The sequence below is a fragment of the Lemur catta genome, chromosome 9, assembly GCF_020740605.2.
Source record: "Lemur catta isolate mLemCat1 chromosome 9, mLemCat1.pri, whole genome shotgun sequence".
Classification (NCBI taxonomy): Eukaryota; Metazoa; Chordata; class Mammalia; order Primates; family Lemuridae; genus Lemur; species Lemur catta.
The window spans coordinates 5604308-5624713 of record NC_059136.1 but is presented as its reverse complement, the minus strand read 5'-3'; the positions used below and the strand labels follow the sequence as shown (position 1 = coordinate 5624713).

At 35.5% G+C, this 20406-nt stretch overlaps 1 protein-coding gene and 1 pseudogene across 5 annotated transcripts in view; one reads left to right on the top strand and one right to left on the bottom strand.

The window, feature by feature from the left end:
• FANCI (FA complementation group I) overlaps positions 1-20406 on the top strand; it is a 70979-nt gene that overhangs the window by 10283 nt on the left and 40290 nt on the right. For 4 of the 5 annotated variants that reach the window (XM_045561722.1, XM_045561723.1, XM_045561721.1 and 1 more), the window contains exons 4-14: positions 947-1077; positions 1531-1687; positions 1766-1823; positions 3540-3581; positions 4009-4132; positions 4747-4832; positions 6997-7123; positions 10536-10628; positions 11288-11424; positions 16145-16325; positions 17704-17791. In XM_045561722.1, the coding sequence (XP_045417678.1) occupies positions 947-1077; positions 1531-1687; positions 1766-1823; positions 3540-3581; positions 4009-4132; positions 4747-4832; positions 6997-7123; positions 10536-10628; positions 11288-11424; positions 16145-16325; positions 17704-17791 (1224 nt within the window). Of the gene's footprint in view, positions 1-946; positions 1078-1530; positions 1688-1765; positions 1824-3539; positions 3582-4008; positions 4133-4746; positions 4833-6996; positions 7124-10535; positions 10629-11287; positions 11425-16144; positions 16326-17703; positions 17792-20406 lie in introns of those variants that run through there. The other variant, XM_045561725.1, reaches the window with a different exon arrangement.
• On the bottom strand, positions 19370-19772 carry LOC123645026 (annotated as a pseudogene).

Here is a 20406-nt window from a genome sequence, read left to right as displayed (position 1 = left end):
CGTGAGTCACCACGCCCGGCCTGTTTTCCTGTCTTAAACAAGGACCAATTTATGTTGTTGGAGATTGTGACTCCCAGTGGTTTTATAAATTCTTATAGGATAAAATTGTGCAAGGCAAAAACTAAAAGTGGCTTTGGATTCTTACCAGGTATGTTAACTTGATTTATTTTTCCCCTCCCAAGTAAATTGAGTCTTCACTGCAAGGGTACGAACACATATCTTCCTATTTATGGAGGAGCTCCAACCACATTCTGTCTCCTCCAGAGGATGGTAGGCTACTGGCTTTCACCATGCTGAAGGAGTATTTTTTCCATACTGCTGGGTTAGGGGCAAGGAATATGATGAAGTCATGTTAAAATGCCACAAAAGTTACTCTTCTTACTGAGACTCAGCTTTTTTTCTTGAATAAACGCTCCCTGGATTGTTGCAAGCCTTTGGTTAACTTCCAGAGTTCTGAACAAGTTGATTTTGACTATTTTTTGAGTATTCTGCTATCTTTTATGGAGGGGAGGATTTTCCAGCATCCTTATTACTCTGTTGCTGTTGACATCACTTAGTGATGACATTTTGAAATGAATTATGTTAAAGGCATTAAATTTAGGTTACTGGATTCCCCAAAAGCTGTAAGATATTTTGGAAGATTTCTTCCTCCTGTACTATATAATAATTAAGTTAAATTAATGAAATAGGTAAATGAAGAAAAGATGACATTTCAGTCCCTTTACTTTGGCTAAATCAAGCACCTTTTCAAAGCTCCTGAATATTACTATTCTAAACACTGTAGTAACCAGCTGTTTGATAATTCTATTTCTTTTTTCCCCTGCCTTTGATATGGCAGTAATTCTGTTTTTTTATTAAACTACAAACCTATTTGTCGTCCCTATTTACACTTCAACATTGTAAGACTTCTTTCTTTGTTTCTGTACCACCTGTTTAAAACAATTAGGTTCCCCCTGCTCTGAGGAGGCTGGAACTCTTAGGAGACGAAAGATGTACACTTGTTGTATCCACTTGGTGGAATCAGGGGATTTGCAGAAAGAAGTAGCATCTGAGATCATAGGATTACTAATGCTGGAGGTAAGATGGAAGACAAAATTTTTTTTGTTTTGGGATGGTTTTTTTTTTTTTTTTTTTTTTTTTTGGTTTGTAATTTGTTGAGGGAAGGAAAACTTAAGTGCCAACCCCAGCATAGTTCCTATTTATGAATAAGAGCTGTTATTAAAAAACAAAAAAGTAGATGAAAGGGCAATAAACCACCTTGATGTATACATTACATTTCTGGTATCATAGACATATCTCTTTGAAGATTTGGCATATTTGAAAACATTAGGGAACTGATGGAAGATTCTAACCTTTGAAATGCTTTACAGTTATAAGTGTCAGAACAAAATGATTCCATGAATCCTTTATAGGACCATTTCTGGGTCTCGATGTCAATTCAGTTATTTTAGCTCAAGACTTTATATCTTGGAAGGAACTATCAAACACTGGATTTCTGCTTAAGATTTTCTTTATCCCATGAACTTTTAGGCTCACCATTTTCCAGGACCATTTTTGGTTGAATTAGCCAATGAGTTTGTTAGTGCTGTCAAAGAAGGCGGTCTAGTAAATGGAAAATCTCTGGAGTTATTGCCTATTATTCTCACTGCCTTAACCACCAAAAAGGGAAATATGGCTTGTGCAAAAGGTAATTTTCTCCCAATTTTAGTGGTTTTGTCTCTAGTCACATAGTCAAATTATTTCTAAGTGTATTTTGCATTTCTAGGTGAACTGAGTGGGGAAGAATGTAAGAAGCAATTGATTAACACCCTCTGTTCTGGCAGGTGAGTCTTTCTCATTAATGTGTAGGACTTTCTCAGGACTACAGGTGGCCAGAAAAAGAACACCATTTATTCCAGGAATTTGTATCTATAAAGTTTTTAGTCCATTTTTTTTGTTTATAATATACCACTATAAAACCATTTAGTCTGCAATGAATTTTTGAGAAAGATGATTTACTATATTCTCTGCTCCAGGACTATGCATATAGTTTCTGTTTACTTGACTGTCTATCCTTAACACAGCAATTTAGTCCTCTAAGTATTATTTGTAGTCCCAAGGTCCTTAAGGCTAGGGAAGTCACCCTACTGCTATATCTTTTATATTTTTTTAAGGGAGTAGAACATACAAGTCATATTTGTATCCTTTAACCAGTAATTGTATTTCTGGGAATCTACCCTAAGGAAAGCTCCAATATACAAAAAATCCTCATCTATGAACATGTCCAGCATAGAAATTTGTGACCAATGTAAGCATATAGTAATAGAGACATGTAAGTTATGGCATATAAATTAAGGTAGAGTAACTCCATGAAATTTATACCCATTAAAAATGAAATGTAGGCCAGGCGCGGTGGCTTATGCCTATAATCCTAGCACTCTGGGAGGCCGAGACGGGTGGATCGCTCAAGGTCAGGAGTTTGAGACCAGCCTGAGCGAGACCCCGTCTCTACTAAAAAAAAAAAAAAAAACAGAAAGAAATTATCTGGCCAACTAAAATATATATATAGAAAAAATTAGCCGGGCATGGTGCCACATGTCTGTAGTCCCAGCTACTCGGGAGGCTGAGGCAGGAGGATCGCTTAAGCCCAGGAGTTTGAGGTTGCTGTGAGCTAGGCTGACGCCATGGCACTCACTCTAGCCTGGGCAACAGAGTGAGACTCTGTCTCAATTTAAAAAAAAAAAAAAAAAAATGAAATGTATTAAGATATACATTAAAGATGAAAAATCCTTACTATATAGTCAACAATATAAAGAGAATGCTGACACAATACTATTGATTACACTTGGGTATGTTAAAAAGAACAAGAAAATACCCAAGATTATTTAAACGAGAGATAATAGCTTTGTTTCCTTACATAAGATCCTTTACACAAATAATTTTAAGCATGCATCAGAATGTGTATGTTTGTTTGCTTTTAATTACATAAGAATTCAAAATATGTTGTAATATACCTTGCATTTTTTAATTTAACACATCTGTTCACGTCAGCATATATAATTCTAAGTCATTCTTTTTAATGGTTCTGTAGTAGTCTATTCTTTGGCCAGTCTCCATTTGTTGGGTTATTTGGTTGTTTCCAGTTTTTTGCTATTACAAAAAGTGTTTTAACGAATGTCTTTATATATCTAGATTACTTTTTACAAGCATTTACAAGAATATATTTCAAATAGTAAATGGGGTGGATATGTGGTTATTTGCATTTTTAAAGTTGGTAAGTATTGCTAACTTGTCATGCACTCCCTAAAACAGTATGTGAAGAATGTTTCTCACAATCTCACTAGTGCTGAGTATCATCAGACTTCTTGATTTTTGCCTATCTGATAGGTTAAAAACTGCTGTTTCATTATTTTAAATTGTATTTCTTTGATCTTGTTTTCCAGTATTGCAAAATCAAACTTGAAACAGCACTATTTTTTTCCTCCTCATTAATTTTAGTTATATGTAAATAAGTTAAAATGAAATAAGCTTTTATGTTCTTTGTCATTTTCTTTAAACAGATGGGATCAGCAATATGTAATCCAACTCACCTCCATGTTCAAGTAAGCATCATCTTTCCCTTTTCTTTTTATACACTGTTTTGTGAACTTACCTGCTAGAAATTGAAAATAGCAAATTCAAACAACCAGTTCCTCCTCAGTAAGAGTATTAGAACATCTGTTTTCTGTTATGAATTCCCTCCCCATCCCCATCTCCTTTTTGGTTTTATTTATTTATTTAAAATACAACTTTATGATTTTTTTCCAAGATGCCTTTGCTTAGGTAATGTTATCGGTTAAAGGTTCTTCATTAGTGAAAAATCAAAAGGGGCAGTTACAATGTTCTATTGTCACCTTAATTCTCTGCTCCGAAATTTTATTTCTTAAAATATGTTTAATGGAATTTTAACCGTTATAAAGCTCCAAATTGAATTTCTAAAAGTAAAACAGTTAGGCTGTGGCTGCAGCCTTTAGAACCTTTGATCCACAGGGATGTTCCTCTGACTGCAGAAGAGGTGGAATTTGTAGTGGAAAAGGTGTTGAGGATGTTCTCCAAGGTGAATCTTCAAGAAATACCACCTTTGGTCTATCAGCTTCTGGTTCTCTCTTCAAAGGTATAATAAAAAAGTATTTCTCTTTGATTTTTGGTGGCATGATGAGTTATGAACATTCAGCATATTTATATTTTGGTTTACATATTAGGACATAGATGCTTTCGTTTCATGTATAGTGATTTGGACTAGTAAAAAGATCATGCTCCTCAGCTAAGGAAAAGCATACATTATCTCTTGTATTACTACATTTTCTTTGTGGTAGTAAAAGGGATAAAGGTCTCAGGAAGGGTAGACTATAAACCCCTTAAAGTCTGACAGTAAAGAAGTATTTCAAACCCTGTTTCAACATGAAAGTTGAAACATTGTCAGTTTGACTCTAGATTGTAGCTTTCTTAAAAAAATTGTACTTGATGCTGGGCATGGTGGCACATGCCTGTAGTCCCAGCTACCCGGGAGGCTGAGGCAGGAGGATCACTTGAGCCCAGGAGTTTGAGGTTGCTGTGAGCTAGGGTGATGCCACGGCACTCTAGCCCAGGCAAGAGAGTGAGACTCTGTCTCAAAAAAAAAAAAAAAAAATTGTACTTGATAATTCTTTAGGCTATGAAGTACTTTAAATTCAGTTTGGTTATTTTGCATTTTAATTGGGTGACCTTACCTATTTTGTGTTCTTTCAGGGAAGCAGAAAGAGTGTGTTGGAAGGGATCATAGCCTTCTTCAATGAGCTAGATAAGCAGCATGCTGCGGAACAGAGTGGTGATGAGTGAGTAATCTAGTGTAGAAATAAACATGATTTTTACATATTTATCTAGTCATTGTGCGTTTTAGTTACTTCCTTATCTTCTCTTTCACCCCCTACCTTCACCTCAGCACAGAACTTCCCTAATCTTCTCCTAGCTGTTTAATAATAAAATTAAGAGAATAATGTAGCCTTTTCAGCTTTTTTATTTGCATTTTGGGAAAATAGCAATAATTGTCCTATAAGTTATAGGTTTAAAGCCTATTTATTAAGTGTCTGCTCTCTGCTAGAAACTGTTTAGCCTCGGGGCTATAGTGATGAACCATTCACACAATGTCCCTGCTCTATTTTGGTGAGAAAAGAAAATAACAAGAAAAATGTTGGAGTGGAAAGCACTATGCAGATAATTCAAATGGATGATATGACAGTGATACCACAGCTACCTTAGATGGGTGGGGTCAGGAAAAACCTCTTTGAGAAGGTGCTTTTTTTTTTTTTTTTTTTTTTTAATTTCAGCTCTTCATGAGGGTACAAAAGCTCAGGTTATATACATTGTCCATGTCCTGCCCATCCCCCTGAGTCAGAGCCTCAAGCATGTCCATTCTCCAGTCAGTGCGCCTGGCACTCATCATGTAGTCATACCTCCATCCCCTCCCCCCACACCCCACCTCCCCAAGTCAGCACCTTCAAGCATGACCATTCCCCAGACGGTGCGCAACACACTTATCATGTAGGCATACACCTATCCCCTTCCCCCACCCACCATCTCAGTTTGATATCCAGTTGGTATCCTTTCCCGATGTGCATTTAGGTGATGATCAGGGAAACCAATTTTCTGGTGAGTACATGTGATGCTTGTTTTTCCATTCTTTGGATACTTCACTTAATATAATGGGTTCCAGCTCTCTCCAGGAGAACCAAAGAGATGTTGTATCACCTTTATTTCTTATAGCTGAGTAATACTCCATGGTATACATATACCACAGTTTACTAATCCATTCGTGGATTGATGGGCATTTGGGTTGTTTCCACATCTTTGCAATGAGAAGGTGCTGTTTTTAACTGAAGCTTGAATGGTAAGAGCCATAATATATAGATTAGAGAAAAGAACATTTTCAGGTAGGGAAATAGTACAAAGGCAGAGCACAGTGTGGCGTGTCTGAGAGAGAGGGTTTTTTTGTTAAGCAAACATTTGTAAAGTGCTTATTCTGTGCCAGGTGCTGTTGTAAGCACTTTAAACCTCACAGCCCTATTTTGCCTGTATTTTATGGATGTGGAAACCAAGAGACAGAGAAATTAAGGAATTTCCCAAGATTATATAGCCAGAAAGTGGTGGAGCGGAGATTTGAATGCAGGCAGTTTGGCTGCAGAGTTCATGCTGTTAACCCTCCGAATCTAAATAACTCCGAGTTATTTGGCTTAAACAATTGATTAGTAAGTGGTCTTAGGTACTGAGTTAGGAAAAGCTGACAGAGTAGCAGGTTTTGGAGGAAATAATGAGTTCAGTTTTGACCACATTAGGTTCGAGATGTATATTAGCAACCCATAAGGAGGTGTTGAGCAGGTAGTCTGAAGTCGTAGGGAGAGGCCTGACGTGGAGGTATAAATTGGAAGGGACTAATGTCACAGGACTGGGTGGGATTGTCTAGGAAAAGCAGGAAGAAAGAGATACACAAGACTCAGCTCTGAGGCATTCCACCATTTCACTGTCAAGCAATAGGGGAGGATGGGCCAGCAAAAAAAAAAAAAAAAAATTGAGAAGAAGCCAGTGACAGTGCCCTGGAAGCTAAGAGAAGAAAGTATTTCAAGAAAGAAGTGGCTAATTGTGTCAAATCTGCTGAGGTGTTAATTAAGGTGGGACTTTATTGGTTTTGGTAATGTGGAGGTCATTTGTGACCCTTGCAAGAATAGTCAAATGCCATGGGGGAAAGGGTAGGAAGAGGATAGAAGCCTGATTGAATTGGATTGGACTGGGAAGAGACTGAGATAATGAAGTGGAATTGACCATAGACAATTGTTTCATGAAATTTTGTTATAAAAAGGAGCAGAGAATGGGGCAGTAAAATTTCTACTTAACTCCTCCAGTGATTATTTGCATTCAATTTGAGTCAGTCTGCTTGTTCATCACAGCACCTGCACTTGTCTCTCACTCGAATGATAGCTCTTACCTTTCTATTGAATTTTTTAGGCTGTTGGATCTTGTTACCGTGCCATCAGGTGAACTTCGTCATGTGGAAGGCACCATCATTCTACACTTTGTGTTTGCCATCAAATTGGACTATGAACTAGGCAGAGAACTCCTGAAACACTTAAAGGTAGCACCAAACTCTTAAGGTGATCCGAGGTCTCTTTATGAAATGGGAATGTTTGAACTTTTATGCCAGTATGACAGGAAACAGAAATATTGTAGAATGACCTTGGATCTAGAGGATCTCTTTTTTAGTGTTGAAAGTGGAAAATATATGATGTCACTACACATATAGCCAGGAAGTCTCAGGATGTTCCATTTTTAAAGCCTCTCCTTAAATGTTCTAGTGTAAAAAGAAAGAAAAAAAAAAGCTGAAGCCTGTTTGCTAGGAAACTAAAAATCTAATTTTAACTCTATCTTATGTGTCCTTCAACTTTGGCCTCTACTTCCCCATTTATGAATTAGGATATTATTTCTAGTGGTATATTGTAGAGTTTTGTGACACTAAGTCATTCATCATTAAATATTTGTAAAGTAGTAAATAAAAATCAGAAGTGTTTTGAACTCTTTTAAAGAAAAGTAGTATACAGATATATTTTTTCCTTCAACTTTTAATCTTGGAAATTTTAACCCACAGAAAAGTTAACACTATAGCACAATGAACACCTGTATTCCCTTCACCTAGATTCACCAATTATTAAACACTTTGCTACATTTGCCTTCTCTTGCTTTTTCTCTTTTTCATACACTATTTTTTCCTGAACCATTTAAAAGTAAGTTGTAGAAACCATAGCACTTCAATGCCTGAATATTTCAGCATCCATCTCCTAAGAATAAGGACATATTACCACAATATCATCATCACATGTAGAAAGATTAACAATAATTTCACAATATTGTTTAATTTATAGTCCCTATTCAAATTTTCCCAGTTGTCTCCAAAATGTCTTTTATAGCTTCCTTCCCCCCCACCCCCCACGCTCTAGGATCTAATCAGGCTTCCTGCATTGCATTTGGTTATGTCTCTCTGGTATCTTTTGATTGATATTTTTGAAGTGTCAGCCCACGTATGTAATATCCCTCATTGTTGGATTTATCTGATTGTTTCCTTATGATTAGGTTCAAGTTAAACATTTTTGGCAAGAATACTTTGTAAGTGATGTTCTATACTTTCTCTTGCAAGGTCAGCAAACTTCCTGTAAAGTGCCAGATACTAAGTATTTTAGGCTTTGCAGGCCATGAAGATTTATCACAAGTATTCAACTACATTGTAGCAAGAAGACAGCCACAGACAAATCATAAAACTATAGTTATGGACACTGAAACTTGAATTTTATTTTATTTTTATGTGATATAAAATATTATTCTTCCTTTTTTTTTCTTCCCCCTTCCAACCATTTAAAAATGTAAAACCAGTCTTAGCTTAAGGGCTGTACAAAAGTGTTGGACTAGATTTGGCCAATAGGCAATAGTTTGCCATACACTGTTCCATGTATTACATCAGGAGGCACATAATGTCAGCCATCCTGCTACTTGTGATGCAAAATCATTTGCTTAAGACCATGACCATCAGTTTCCTTCATTTGTAAATATATGTATCCATTTGAATTAGAAAGTAATCCATAGGATCATAAGTTGAGATTATATGAAAATCCTTTTCTCATAATGGTTTTTGTTTTCCTATCAATTGATAATTCTTGGCCTAAATTAGTAATTATACTAGGAGTTGCAAAATGGTAGAATTAAAATTAGAAAATTTTAACTGCACCATTCCTTCTACATTATTAGCTGGCATTCTTCTGTAAAGGAGCCTCCCCTTTCCCTAGTGTTTTGAATATCATTATGTATCCATGAACATTTTTTGACTGAATGTGCTCATTATTTACTATTGTTATTATCTGTTTTAAGCACAAAGTTACCAAATTTGGTCATTTGGATCCTTTAAGTTGGCTTATGTGTCCTTTTGATGTGACCCCCATTAGTCTTTGGGCACTTTTTTGACATAAGATATCCAAGGCTCACCTTGTACTTTCCTTGCCCCATTCTGATGCCATTTCTCCAAGGAGCCCTGGGTCCCTTTTGTAGGAAAGGATATTTAAAAACCATGACCTGGGAGCTAGGCTTTAAAGCGTCTTTATCTTCTGTGTATCTGTTCACTCTTCTTTTTATTTAGGTTCACAGTAACTATACTCCTGGTCTTTTCAAAGAACCAGCTTTGTATATTTTGATCCACTCTACTGTTTTGTTTTTGTTTTTTTCCTGTTTTATCCATGTTTGATTTTGTATTCTTTTTTGTTATTTTGGTGTCATTTCTTCTTAAAGACCTATTTTTTAAACTTAATTGAGGTACAATTCACATAACATAAAACTCACCCATTATTAGCATACTATTCAGTGATTTTTCACAAGTTTACCTGGTTTTGCAACCATTACCATAATCCAATTTTAAAAACATTTTTATCAGCCAATAAGGTTCTTCCTGCCCATTTAATCTCCATTCCCACTCCCAGCTCCAGACAACCACCAATCTACCTTTTGTCTCTATAGTTTTGCCTTTCCTAGACATTTTATATAAATGGAATCATATGGTAGATGATCTCTTGTGTATGCTTTCTTTCAACTAGTGTAATGTTTTCAAGATTCATCTATGTTGTAGCATATATAGTATTTCTTTTTATTGAATAGTATTCCATTGTATGGACATATATCAATTTTGCTTAACTACCTGCTAGTTGTTGCACATTTGAGTTTTTTCTACTTTTTGGCTGTTATAAATAATGCTGTTATGAAGATTCACATGCAAATCTGTGTGTAGAAATATGTTTCATTTCTCTTGGGTAGATACCCAAGAATGGAATAGCTGGTTTGTGTGATACATTTATGTTTAAATTTTTAAGAAACTGCCAAACTGTTTTCAAAAATGGCTATATCATTTTACATTCCCGCCATCATTGTATGAGGGCTCTTATTTCTCTACATCTTGGCCAGCATTTGTTGTTGTCTTTTTTATTATATCCATTCTAATGGATATGACATGGTATCTCATTGAGGTTTTACCTCACATTTCCTTAATGACTGATGATACTTGAGTATCTTTTCATGTGCTCATTAGCTATTCTAATATCTTTCTTGGTGAAAGGTCTGTTCATATCTTTTGCCCGTTTTTTTATTGCATTGTCTTCATGATTGAGTTGTAAGAATTCTTTGTATATTCTAGTGATAAGTCCTTTATCAGGTATATAATTAACAAATACTTTTTCCCAGTCTGTGATTTGTCTTTTCATTTTCTTAGTGATATCTTTCAAAGCACAAAAGTTTTGAATTTTGATGAAGTCTGGTTTTCTTGCTTAATTTATATAAGAAGAAAGTATGCTTTTGGTGTTCTATCTAAGAAATCGTTGCCTAATCCAAGTTCTTAAAGATTTTCTGTGTTTTCTTCTAAAATTTTTATTAAAGTTTTAGCTCTCCCTTTAAAGACCTGTTTTTAAGTGGGCTGTAAAGTGTAAGTAATGACTTTGTTTTTGGTTGATCTCTTCTAGGCAGGACAGCAAGGAGATTTCAGTAATAACTTATGTCCCTTCAGCATTGCTCTTCTTCTCTCTTTAACAAGAATACGAAGATTTGAGGAACAGGTATTTTTTAATGCCATTTTGTTTCCTTCTATAGTCAGTAAGAAGGAGTATAATAATCTGTTCTTGTTATTAGTCCTTTTCTAAATAATTCTACTGCTATCCTGCCAGCAGCAAAGCTGCTGTAAGACATGTTGACCCCCGCTGTTCTCTGGGGCCTGCTGGAAGACTTCTTCAGGTATTTGGGTTATACCTCTATTTCCTATTGTGTGGTAAGCCAGATAGTGAGGTGGGAATAAGAGTGGAAACATATCACACAGCCCAAGTTGCAAGAATGGGAAGTTTAGCTGGATATTCACCAGGAGCTTTATTATGCTGTAGCTTTCCAATAAACAGTCCCTGATTGAATTAAAATTAATGAGAATAGGTTAGTTGCAAGGATGAAAATATAAGATCCTTTACCCCTTTTTTGTCATGTGTTCCCAGGTTGTGGGTAATATTTATATTGATTTTTTTTACATCCTTTTTTTTGGTTTAAGAAAGGCTTATCTTCAACTCTTTTAAGTTCCCACTGAACGTCATAATTTTTGTATCATCTTCATCTGGTTAAACAGTTGTCATAGGGATATGAATGGCAGCTTGTAGGAACGGTTAACAAGGTTAAGATTCATAGCATGAGTTAGAATTTGTACTTCATTTTCCTATTTCTTTCATTATATTAGGTGTTTGATCTGTTAAAGATTTCGATTGTGAAGAGCTTTAAGGATCTTCAGCTCCTACAAGGCTCAAAATTTCTTCAGAATCTAGTTCTTCATAGACCTTGTGTTTCAGTCATGATCTTGGAAGTGGTGAAGAATAGGTAGGTGAGTTGGTGAACCATATCTCAAAAGGTTTATAAGGTATTTAGTGTTAGAAAATGCAGTGTGATATCATACTTAGAGCTCGTCAGAGAAAACTGATGACTACAGCTGTTGACTTCACACATCAAGGTTTAATTCTTTAAAATTGGTCAAGCAAGCTTTTTCCATATGGAAAGATCCTCGAATCTCAGGACCTGATTTCTTAGACATCTTGATAGCAAGAATACAAAACTAAAGTAGATACTTCTGTTTTTTTTCCATAATATTACAATCCTTTATTGGCCCGAGTCTTTTATAGTTTTTCTTTCTTTCTTTTTTTTTTTTTTTTTTTTTTGAGACAGAGGCTCGCTCTGTTGCCCGGGAGTCTCGCTCTGTTGCCCGGGCTAGAGTGAGTGCCGTGGCGTCAGCCTAGCTCACAGCAACCTCAAACTCCTGGGCTTAAGCGATCCTACTGCCTCAGCCTCCCCAGTAGCTGGGACTACAGGCATGCGCCACCATGCCCGGCTAATTTTTTCTATATATATATTTAAGTTGGCCAGATAATTTCTGTTTTTTTTTTTTTTAGTAGAGACGGGGTCTCGCTCTTGCTGAGGCTGATCTCAAACTCCTGACCTCGAGCAATCCACCCGCCTCGGCCTCCCAGAGTGCTAGGATTACAGACATGAGCCACCGTGCTGCCTCTTTCTTTTTTTGTTAATTAAAGAGATAGGGTCTCATTATATAGCCCAGGCTGGAGTGCAGTGGCTGTTCACAAGTGTGATCATATCATGTAGACTTGAACTCACTGGCCTCAAGTGATCCTCCCACCTCAGCCTCCTGAGTAGCTGGGACTACAGGTGTGCATTACTGTGCCTTTTTTTTTTTTTTCTTTTTCTTTTATCCGAGGAGGTTGGGAATGTAGGCCTTTTTTCTCTCCTTAAGAGATGGGACTGTCTTGCTACATTGCCGAGGCTGGCCTTGAACTCCAGGGTTCAAGTGATCCTCCTGTCTCAGCCTCTGGAGCAGCTGGGACTATGGGTGCACACTACTGCACCCAACTCTTGGCCTTTTTAAAAAATGAGTAAAAAAACATTGAGAGTTTTACTTTGTTGAAGTTTGGGGCTGATGGTTGGTCTTTAATTATTGATTTAAAACCACATGGAAAACACCAGTAACTATCCTGATTTTTATTTTAATTTTAGGTTATACATTAGCTGTTGTAATAGTCTTTACCATGTTACACTTCCTTTGTTTTTTGAACTAAATACATATTAAAGCTTTATAATTTAAGCCATAATTTAATGTTGGTCTCTGGGAATTCTGACTGAGATTGAATTTACATGAGTTTGAGCAAATTTGAAGCTAGAACCATTGTTTCTGAGTGTTTTATCCATTGATAGAGAAGATAAAAGAGCTTTAAAGCCTATCAGGTTAATCTTCTTTTTCTAAGGCTTATAGTTGTGTCTTCAGTATTCTCCAAACTCAGTTTATTCAAGTTGGGCTAAAGGAACAAGTGCTAGCTAACCAGAAAATTCCTCAAAAGCTGACTATCTTCTGGAAGTCTCAACCAATCATAGGACTTGGAGGCATCTTCATCTGTAATTAGCCTGTGGTGGGCACTTGCCACCAGGTGGGACCAGACTTCAGCAGGAAGGGATTTGGATAGTATTATTAGATCCACCAAAATATTAACTGGCTGGTTAGTCACACATGCTTGCCCTTGCTTGCCCCAGTCAGTTAACTAATCTTTAAATTATGCATCCTACATTTATGTAATTGAATTTTTAGTCCCCACTTACCACATTTTGGTGATATTTTGTTATCTAGACTTAGGTTTGCCTGTTAGTGTCTTGTGTTAATTTCTGCTGTAACACAATATATTCCTGAAAAACCTTTTGTTTGGAAAATTATACCCTAAAAATAATCGGACCCGAGGGGAAAAGAGACTTAAAATGTATTCAACTTTGTAACCAAAACATTAAGATATTTAATGCTTTTAACATAAAAGTCCTATGATAAATGTAGGACTTTATCTTGAACAAAAAATTGAAGTAAATTGGAAAAGGAGTTTGAGGCTGCTGAATTATGGAAATTGGGACAAAATATACAGATATTGATAGCCACACAATAAACACATCAAAGATACTGATATGTTTGTGGCCTAAACCAAGAGGGAGAAAAAAGATAATGGGCATTCTGAACAGTATTGTATTTATAACTGTTTCTTCCATCCAAGATGAGAACCTTAGTACATACTTTTAGTTCTCCTCTTCCTTCTTGCCATTGCCACTTTCATGTTAAAATTATTATTAACAACACTTATTTAGACTTCATAATAAACTTTACTGTTTTTTTATTCGCCTCTATTTTTTGAATCCCATGTTTTTCTCTTGGAAATATACCATAAATATATAATTTTTACATTCTTTCTGATGTGGTTTGCAGATAGTAAACTTTGAGTTTTTTCATATCTGAAATTGTCTTTATTTTCTCTTCCACCTGAACAATAGTTTGTTCACATATAATAATTTGTTCTTTCTGTTTGTTCTGTTAACCTTTTCCCTCAGATTATAGTTCTCTCTGTTGAGTTTGGCATTTTTCTTCAAGGTGGTATTTTTTTTTTCTTATATTTGATGATTATTGGTTATCTTGTTTTATTATTATTGGTTATCTTATTATAGTTTGAGAGTGCTGTATCTATTTAACACAGTCCACCCAAGTGGTTTAGAGATAGTGGTGAGATGTGCCAAGCATTAGTCTTCTAGGTGTAGGAACTTCCTAATCCTCCAACATGTTGCCATCCTCTCGAGTGCTACTCTGCCTTTCAGGTCCAGGTTCCCCTACTCACAGGTCCCAACTAGTGGCAGGTCTCTTTATTGCCTACTTCTTGGTATAAGTTAGGGGTACAGTGGGGCACTGGAGAAGGCAGAGAAGGATGCATGTACCAGACAGTTCATACTGTAGTATCCCAACCAATTACCACAAAAGTTGCCCCAGGGCTCCTTCTAGTGTATCTGCTCTTGGTATCTACCTTTGGAGCCACTCATACGTTTTGTACTGTGTGGTCTGTGGTGTCCTCTTTCATTCCTTTCACTGTTTTTTGGGGTTTTTTTTTTTTTTTTGAGACAGGGTCTTGCTCTCTCTCAGGGCTAGAGTGCAGTGGCATCATGATAGCTCACTGCAACCTCAAACTCCTGGGCTCAAGCAATCCTCCTGCCTCAGCCTCCCAAATAGCTGGGACTACAGGCACATACTACCACACCCAGCTAATTTTTCTATTTTTTGTAGAGAGAGAGTCTCATTCTTGCTCAGGCTGGTCTCGAACTCCTGGCCTCAAAAAATCCTCTCACCTCAGCCTCCCAAAATGCTAGGATTATAGGTGTGAGCCACCATGCCTGGCCTCCTTTCACTTTTTAAGGTTTCTTCATATTAATAATTTTTGATCAATCAAAAATACTTCTTTTTCTGCACATTTTATAGATTGTATATATATTATTATATACAGATGCTTCCTATGTTGGATGTACATCCCAACAAAACCCATCATAAGTTGAAAATATCCTAAGTCAAAAATATATTTCATATTAAATACAGCTAATCTACAGAACATCATTGCTTAGCCTAACCTACCTTAAATGTGCTCAGAACACTTACATTAGCCTGCAGTTGACCAAAATTTTCTAACAAAAAGCCTATTTTGTAATAAAGCTTTGAATATGTCATGTAATGTATTGAATACTATACTGAAAATGGAAAACTAGTTGTGTATGCCCTTGAAGAATGTTTCCTACTGAATCACCATCATAAAGTCAGAAAATCATAAGTCAAACCATAGTAAGGGACCACCTGTATATACATACACACCATTTACAATTTATATATGTGGGTATATATATATTTATACATTTTATATATATATATATATTTGGGGTGGGAAGAATGGAACACATGCTCAGTTTATCTTGATCCCAGCTTTCTAGAGTGAATATTGTTAACTCTGTTAAAGTATTATGAGAATTTATTCACAACTATTTCCTTCGTTCTATAGTGCCGCATTGTAATTTATTGCTATTTAACAGGTAGATATAATGACATAAAGGTTATATGCATTACACTTCCATTATAGTAGGTAACATTAAGTGTACAAAATCACCAGTGATTCTACTGTTAACAAAAGGTTATTTGTAGTTTTAATTCATGCTGTTGAAACTAGATCAGTCATCCATTCATGCTGTAAATATTTACTGAGTGCCTTCTATATTTCTGTTTTGTGCTAGGATATTAGGTAAAAATATGACTACACTATTCCCTCTGTCCTAGAGACTCTCAGTTTAGAGGGGGAGGCTACTTTGTAAGCGTATGCGTAAGTGTTGTTAGTGTTGTGGGGGTAATAAAAGAAGCAGCAATTAACTTCTGATCATGAAATCTTGAATGGGGATCTCCAATGGTCATTGTGTTGAAATATGCCAGTTTCTTCTATATATTTTTTAATATTCTCTAGTTTCTGAGATTTCCCAGTATTCTCTGTTAATAAAGATCACTTGCCTACCGTTCCCATTACTATACATTTAAGAATTCAGAATTATGTCAGATATGGATGCATGAAAAGAAAAAAGTTCATGTGCGGAGTGTGTTGGTTATCCAGGTCGAGTTTGGGAAATGTGTAACATGGCAATGAGTATAAAGATGTGAGATATCTTACTAAGTTTTGCTTTTCAACTAAGCTTTGTTTTCTTTCAGTGTTCATAGTTGGGATCATGTTACTCAGGGCCTCGTAGAACTTGGTTTCATTTTAATGGATTCATATGGGCCAAAGAAGATTCTTGATGGGAAAACTGTTGAAACCAGCTTAGGTCTTTCTAGAATGCCAAACCAGCATGCGTGTAAGCTGGGAGCTGATATCCTGTTGGAAACTTTTAAGGTGAGGCCATTCCCTAATTTTATTTAAATAATATAAATCGGACTTGATATTTGCTTGAGAATTTGGGGGATAAGGAAGTTTGAGTAAGTAGCAGTTTGATAGAGTATGTGTGATAGAGAATAGGATGGTATTGGAACATTACGGATCTAATTTGATGGAATACTTATTCTTTCTTTATGTAAGTTTTTTATTTATTCCACTTAGTCCTATTGTTTCTGACCATTTGTTAGAAGTTTGCATATAAGATAGCTTTTCCATCGTTTTTACTTCTTCCCATAGCAGTAAACCATTTCTGGTTTTTTTGTTTGTTTTAATGCTATTCTCTTATACAAAAAACAATTTTCGTCAAGCTTGAAGAATCATGCTTATTGGCTCATTGTTTTTAAACAACCCAAAATGGGGAATTTACATTTTTTGACATCATAACCAAATTATGACTTATCATCTCAATCTTAATTTCTGAACAGCTTTTAAATATTCATTTTAAGTAAACAAAAAAAGTTAGATCATATTTGAGGCTTAACAACTTTGCTAGTGATTCCTCTAACTTTTCTTCTTGACATTTAGTTATTTAGCTACATTCAAAAGCATCTGCTGAAAATGTTATTTGGAGGCTAATCTCAGTGTAAATACAGTGTTCTGATCTAGAACTGTGAAGTAAATGTCATAGAAGAATTCTTAAGAGTTATAAGTGTATTTGATGATACAAATGACCCTCTTCAATAGTAATGATTAAAAATATTCTTAGGATGTGTTTTTATTTTTAAATTCATATTTTTCAACACTAGAGAGGTTTTATTCGATTTTACATAGATGTTGGCTTTATTAAGGCATCTTTATATGTTTCAGACCTCACTAACAGTTTGAGATCTGAAAGAATTTAGTCCGTACCTCAAAGTAATCAAGTTCAAGTAAGAATTTCAATGAAAATTCAGAATGGATTTTTTTTTAGGCAGCTGCTAAGCTTCTAGAAACTGAGAAGGTTATTGGAGACTTTTTAAGTTTCTAGAAATTTTTGTGGGCTTTTAAATTTAAATTGTTTAAATAAAAGTTATATGTACTGTCAGAATATGGATGTTGGCATGTGATAAATACCTAAGTAGAATTATTCCTATTTGATGCTGGACCTTATATATAGCAATACTTTAATGTGATCAGTACTTTCAGGCTAATAAACATAGTATTTACCCTGCTAATGAATCATCTGAGCACAGAACAAGGGGAAAACTGACATGATTCTGTCTTTCCAGATGATTTATATTCTGATTTGTCAAATTTTACCCATGTCCAAACTGTTCTTCATCCTGCCTAACATGCACTGATATATTTATAAGCTGAAGATCACCCAGGAATATTTTATTGGTTCTGTTCTTTTTAGATCCATGAGATGATCAGACAAGAAATTCTGGAGCGAGTCCTCAACAGGGTTGTTACCAGGGCATCTTCTCCCATCAGCCATTTCTTAGGTATTGGATTTTGAAAGGATAAATAAAGTTCTTAGGAATATTTTAATTTAAATGTCATAATGAACGATTTGGTCCTGGAAAAAAAATTTTCAATGATACAGTAGAGTTTAATGCAGTATCTTTGATTATGATGTCGATAAAACATAAATCCACTCATGTTGTCTGTTGTAAAGAAGGCAGTAGCTGTCAATAAGGAAGGGAGCATTTAACTATTGAGTGAAACATCCATTTTGCATCAACATTCTATCTTTTAAAAATACTTCTCGAATGAGTGCTGTCCTGCTGTTGCTCATTGATCTCTTCCTAGACTCTTAACCCCTGACATTCTGACTTTATTATTACTTTTCTCTTTGGTAACCTCTGAAGTCACTGTTTTTAATACATATCTTCTAATATCTAAATCTACTGGCCTTTTCTTAGTCATCAATATTCTTAATTTATTTTTGTCATTAATAACACTTCACAACTCCCCTAAAACTTTCTGATAGGTTCTCTGATAACTAACAGTTTGCTGCTTATCTTGCTTGTGACCAGTTTTTATCTTTAGTGGTTTCTTCTCTTTCTTCTATCTACCCTTAAATGTCAGGGCTCTGCAATATTCAGTACTTAACACCTTATTCCACTATTTTTCTTTCTTTACAGCTTTACTGAGGTATAATTGAAGTCCAGTAATCTCCACATATTTAAAGTCTAACAATTTGATGATTTTTGACATATGTATATACCTGTGAAACCATCACCACAGTTCATATGAACATACCTATCACCCACAGATATTTCCTGGTGCCTCTTTATAATCTGTCCTTCCATCCCTCTTTTCCTCTCCACCTCCTATCTCTAGTCTGGTCTGCTCTCTGTCACTATGAATTAAATGCCTTTTAAAAAAATTTTATATAAATGGAATCATCACGTGTGTTTTCTTTTTTTTGTCTGTCTTCTTTCACACAGCATAATTCTTTTGAGATTTATCCATGATTCTTACATGTATCAATAGTTGGGTTCTTGTTGGTATTCCATGATATGGATGTAACTACAATTTGTTTATCCATTTACCTGTGGATTAGTTTTTAGGTTGTTTCTGGTTTCCGGCTATTGCAAATAAAGCTATTAACATTCAGGTATAAGTCTGTGTAGACAAATGCTTTTATTTCTCTTGGGAAAACACCTAACAGTAGAACGGACTCATCATATAGTAGATGTATGTTTAGTAGTTTAAGAAACTGCTAAGTATTTTCCAAATTGGTTGTGTTATTTTACATTCCTACTAGCAGTGTTTCCAGTTGTTACATATTATCACCAACACTTGGTATGGTCAGTCTTTTTAATTTTAGGCATTCTAATAGGTATGTAATAATATCTAATTATGGTTTTCATCTGCATTTCCCCAGTGCCTAGTGGTGCTGAACATTTTCTTATATGCTTATTTGCCATATGTGTATCATCTTTGGTCAAATGTCTCTTCAAATCTTGCCCATTTAAAAAAATTGAATTGCCTTCTTAGAGTTCTAAGAGTTTGGTTTTTGGGTTTTTTTTTTTTTTTTTTTTTTTTTTAGCAACATAAGCCGAAGTTTTATTTGTTCATTTCTTGCATTTGAAGTATTCTTTGATGACATCCTTGGCCTGAGATTTTATGCCATAGTCCTTAACTACTACACAACTGTAACCAACCATTTTATTGGGTTTCCCCTCTGTCAGTTTTACAAAGGCCTACCCATTCCTCTAGTTTCTTGTTGTCATCAACCTTAATTAGGTTGATTTGGTGTTCAGCACAAAGGGCCTCCACTAACTTGACATACATAGGCTCATCACAGTTGGATGCAAGCACACAAAGATGGGCTTGGCACTTGTCTAAGGCTTTGGCAGCTTCAGGAATTCCACGTGCAAGGCCATCGTGGATGGTGTTCTTCAGCACCTCCTGTAAAGCGGTATTAACATCCATTACACCTCCAGCAGCAGTGCCTTCCTCGGCAATGGCGGTGGGTTACGGGTGAAGCCAAATCTTGAACACACCTGAGCCTCTGCCTCCTCACAAGTTTGCTATGGCAGGGAAAGAGTAAGAGTTCTTTATATAGTCTAAATACAAGTCCTTTGTCATATATATGTTTGGCAAATAATTTCACCCAGTCAATGGGTTTGGCTTTTAATTTTTGTAATAATGTCATTTGAAGACCTAACGTGTTTAATTTGATGAAATCTCATTTTTTAAATTTATTTTTATACTTCCTGTTTTTTGTGTCATGTATACAAAAAATCTTTGCCAAACCTAAGGTCACTAAGATTTTCTCCTGTATTTTCTACTAGAAGCTATGTAGTTTTAGCTTTCCTACTTAGACCTGTGACCTACTTTTGTTACATTTTGTATATGGTGTGAGGTAAAAATTAGGGTTTTGTTTGTTTTGTGGGCATGTGGCTATCCAATTGTTCCAGCACAATTTATTGAAAAAAGTTATCATTCCTTTATTGAATTACCATGGCATCTTTGCTGAAATCAACTAATCATATATGTGTGGGTCTATTTTAGGAATCTCTTCTGTTCTAGTGATCTATGTGTTTTAGTGTCTTTATGATTATAGCTTTGTAGTAAGTCGCAAAATCAAATATTGTTATATCCTTCA